The 3,545-nt window shown below is 40.8% G+C and overlaps 1 protein-coding gene across 1 annotated transcript; it reads left to right on the top strand.

The window, feature by feature from the left end:
- Positions 1 to 78: 78 nt before the first annotated feature.
- mrps26 (mitochondrial ribosomal protein S26) lies at positions 79 to 3,173 on the top strand. The gene is made up of 4 exons (XM_079262264.1): positions 79 to 423; positions 910 to 1,056; positions 2,719 to 2,842; positions 2,952 to 3,173. Exons 1-4 carry the CDS (start codon positions 203 to 205, stop codon positions 3,081 to 3,083), a joined length of 624 nt encoding a protein of 207 aa, XP_079118390.1. The 5' UTR covers positions 79 to 202; the 3' UTR covers positions 3,084 to 3,173.
- The last annotated feature ends 372 nt before the right edge of the window (positions 3,174 to 3,545 follow it).

Genomic DNA, 3,545 nt, shown 5'->3' with positions numbered 1-3,545 from the left:
TTTACGAAACGCTTATTGAAACCAGAAGATGGCAGTAAAGCCGAAACAGCTGCAAAGAATCACTTCCGTCGGTCAAAGGGCACAAACATGCACTCATGTGTCAATGTTAAGCTACAGCAGGGGTTACATACACAAATGCTGTCTTCATATTTAACATTTGGCAAACAATAAGTTGTATTTATCACCATATTTTGACGCCGGCATGTTCCAAATAATCAGCGGGAGGACGGTGCAGACGGCCCGGCTCCTCGCGCCGAGGAGCTCCGTGGTGGTGGAGGCTCTCCGGGGGCGAAAGTCCCGCACCGACCCGGTGGCGAAATCCAAAGAGGGACGACTTAAAGTCCCCCCTCCGGTGGATCCGGTTGAGATGGTGGTCCTGAAGGAGAGATATGCGGAATATCAGCTGATAATGAAGGCGCTTCGGTACGGTAAAAGCCTGGGTTGTGACTCCTGTTATTTGGTGTTATGGCGAAATTTGTCACCCCTTTTAAATCGGTGACACTTTCTAAACATAGCATAAAAGTAAGGAAATATATGGTTGGTTTATGTCTTAAAGGGAAAACCAGTTTATTTCAACTTTTAAAATGACCCAGATTTGTAAGGAAAATACATTTGAGAGGTGAGCACCAGATGAAGGTTGGGTCAATGAAAAAATAAGTATGCAAGAAATCTCTGATGTAGTCACATCGCAGGGATTCACTTTGTAGTAAAAGACAATAAATAATTAAAGGCGATTGTTGCCAGGATGAAGAAATATAATAAATAGGGAAAATACACATTTCAGAGAAAATTTAGATCTCGAAATGATTTAACATAAAAATGTCTTTCTTTTACATAATCTTCCATAGGATTTTGGTCAATTACTCCTCTTGAGTTTTGTTGATATATTCCATTTCATTTGTTTGTCAGTCTGGAGTTTAAGGAGGAAGTACTCAGAAGGAAGTATGAGGAAGAGACGGGCTCCCTGGCCGAGGAGAGGATGAGGCAGGAGGCGGAGGAGCATCGAGCCCTGATGGCCTGGAACGATCAGGAAAACCTGCGCCTCCTCAAAGCCAGGTGGAGAAACTCAGTGAAAAGACACGGAATGATTTTAGACCCAAAGTTAATGTTGATGAGGAATTGAGGCTTAAAGCTGGGGTAGGTAATGTTGGGTGGTAGCAAGATGTGAAAGTAGCGCCCTGTCTTGGCTCCTCCCCCCTCTGGTTTTGCCCAAGCAGCAACCTCCGGCGGTTAAAAGTGAAGCCTATGCTAAAGTGCATAAAACTGCAGTTCCCCCTTCATCCACTAGGGGCTGCAAAACTGAGCAAATCCCCATCGACTCCCATGTTAAAAAGACCAACTTCACGGCAGAAATAAACATGTTTACAGCCTGGTTCAAAAATCCATTTTAGGTTTAATAGGTCAGGTTTAGCGTCATGACAACTGCGGGGGGAGTGAATTTTTTTTCTAACTCGCCCGTTTAAAAGTAACTTAGTCTCGAAGTACGGCAAATTTAGGGGCGTGTCCGTTTGATTGACAGGGCCCAATCTCCGACTTCAAGCTAGAAGAACGTAGAGCAACCGTGGTTTTTAGCCAGTTAACAACGTGACTTAGCTTTAGCCCGCTTACCTTCGTTAGCTGGTTAGCTCCTGTTATCTCGGGGTTAGCTTTTAGCAACAGAAAACTCGGAGTTCGCACGATGTCAATCATCCACCATGATGCTCACGGCTGCCCTCTCAGCTCCACCTCTTTGCCCATATTCTTACCTCCGCCAAGGAGGTTCTGTTTTTACTAGGGCTGTGACGATATGCTTTTGTCCCGATTCGATTCCGATTTTTTTAGGTGCCGATTCGATTTAAATTGCGATTTTCACAATTCTTCAATATTGCTGATTTTTTTGTAGATTAATAACAAAAAAAAAAAATGTCTAAAACTTTTCTTTTACTCGTCATTATATTAATTTCAATGAGGAAGAAACAACCCAGGAGCCACAAAATCATTCTGCATCTATAATGCCCAAGACAAAAAGTAAAAAGATTAATAAAAACAATAAAAATGATCAAAATTTTATGATGTATTACTTTTATTTATTTGGGGGAAAAAAATAGATTTTTTTTTAACAAAAAAAAAAATCGATTTTAAAATTGTGAAGCAAAAAATCCAGATTTTCGATTTTTCGATTCGATTTCCCCACGCCTCGTTTTTACCATCGTTTATCTGTTTGTGTTCAACATAACTCAAAAAGTTATGGATGTATTTTACTTAAATTTTCAGGAGTTGTTGGAAATGTGAAAAGGAAGAACATAATTAATTTCGGTGGTGTTCCGGATCACCGTTTGGATCCAGAAACTTTAAATGTCGTGCGGAGGTTTGTGCTCTCAGGGTGCTTTTCTAGTTCGCAGCTTCTTCTTCTTTCTCAGTTGTTCAGCGGGAAGAGGCAAATAAACTGAGCCAGATCTGGGAAATTTTTCCTACATTTTCCCAGCCATGAAGAAGCTTACAAAATATAAGATATGAACAACTTTAATTCGGTCCGGACATTTAGATTGGTCAGAGTTTTTACAGATTCACAGTAAACTAAGAGGTCCAACTATATTTCTGATTGTTCATGATTACAAAATGTACAGACTATTATCAGGACGAGGAACCACTTCACCCACAGTAAAATAATAAACAAAAAAAAGGTCTCTGAGTAAGATTACCTACCCCAGCTTTAACTAGCATGTTTATATCGTTCAGATTATTAAGGATCCAGAAGGAAGAGGAGGAAGCTCAGCTGAAGAAGACTGAAGCCATCATCCAGCTTGAACAGAAGCAGAATGTGCTAATCAAACAAAAAGAGCAGGAGATTTTACAGCTGCAGGTATGAATTAAACTAACAAGATGTTTGAAAAGGCTTTTATTGCTGAAAATACTGAGAAAAACTCTGGCTATGATTTATGGCTCACATGAATACTTTCACCTGCCTACAGGAGGAAGCAAAGCACTTCATCACCTTGGAGAACCTGGATCAGCGAATTGAGGAGGCTCTGGACAATCCGAAGAATTACAACTTTGCCATCGACAAAGAAGGGAGAGTGGTCAAACACACGGTGCTGAAGTGATACAGCGGACAGAATTGTTTGGGACTCTGATGCACATGTGCAGATGACATGCAAGCTTCTCACTGCTGTCACAGTTCAGTGGTCGCAGTCTGGGAGCAGGAGGGGGGGGGGGGGGGGGGGGGGGGGGGGTTTATTAACCTGGCTGCTGAACATGGTTAATGTACCAACAAACTGAGAAACATGAAAATATTTAATGGAAATCTGCTCATGCCTGGAGCTGGTTTAACCACAGTCTTTACTTTCAATGTTTTAATTTTCTGTTTCCTCGTTTGACTGATGTGCTGGTATTTGAGCATAATCATCTGTCATGTGTGAAGTAAATTTATGTTACCATTTCTAAACCTTAATGATTCTGTTTGAACATCAGATGATGAATAGATTTATTTTGTAAACCTCTTTTTTTCCTCACATGGTCATACAAAAGGTAACAAGACTTTACAGGACAAAAACAAAACAAACAAA

This window comes from Telmatherina bonti, assembly GCF_933228915.1.
Source record: "Telmatherina bonti genome assembly, chromosome: 22".
In the NCBI taxonomy this organism is placed as follows: Eukaryota; Metazoa; Chordata; class Actinopteri; order Atheriniformes; family Telmatherinidae; genus Telmatherina; species Telmatherina bonti.
Note: the sequence above shows the minus strand (reverse complement) of the source record. Positions and strands in the feature narration are given on the sequence as shown.

Excerpts from the sequence above, each read along its gene's own strand:
- mrps26 (XM_079262264.1), top strand. The coding sequence starts at position 203 with ATGTTCCAAATAATCAGCGGGAGGACGGTGCAGACGGCCCGGCTCCTC. Across the intron at positions 1,057-2,718 it reads CTGCGCCTCCTCAAAGCCAG|ATTATTAAGGATCCAGAAGG; the intron begins GTGGAGAAACTC and ends TATATCGTTCAG. Across the intron at positions 2,843-2,951 it reads AGGAGATTTTACAGCTGCAG|GAGGAAGCAAAGCACTTCAT; the intron begins GTATGAATTAAA and ends ACCTGCCTACAG.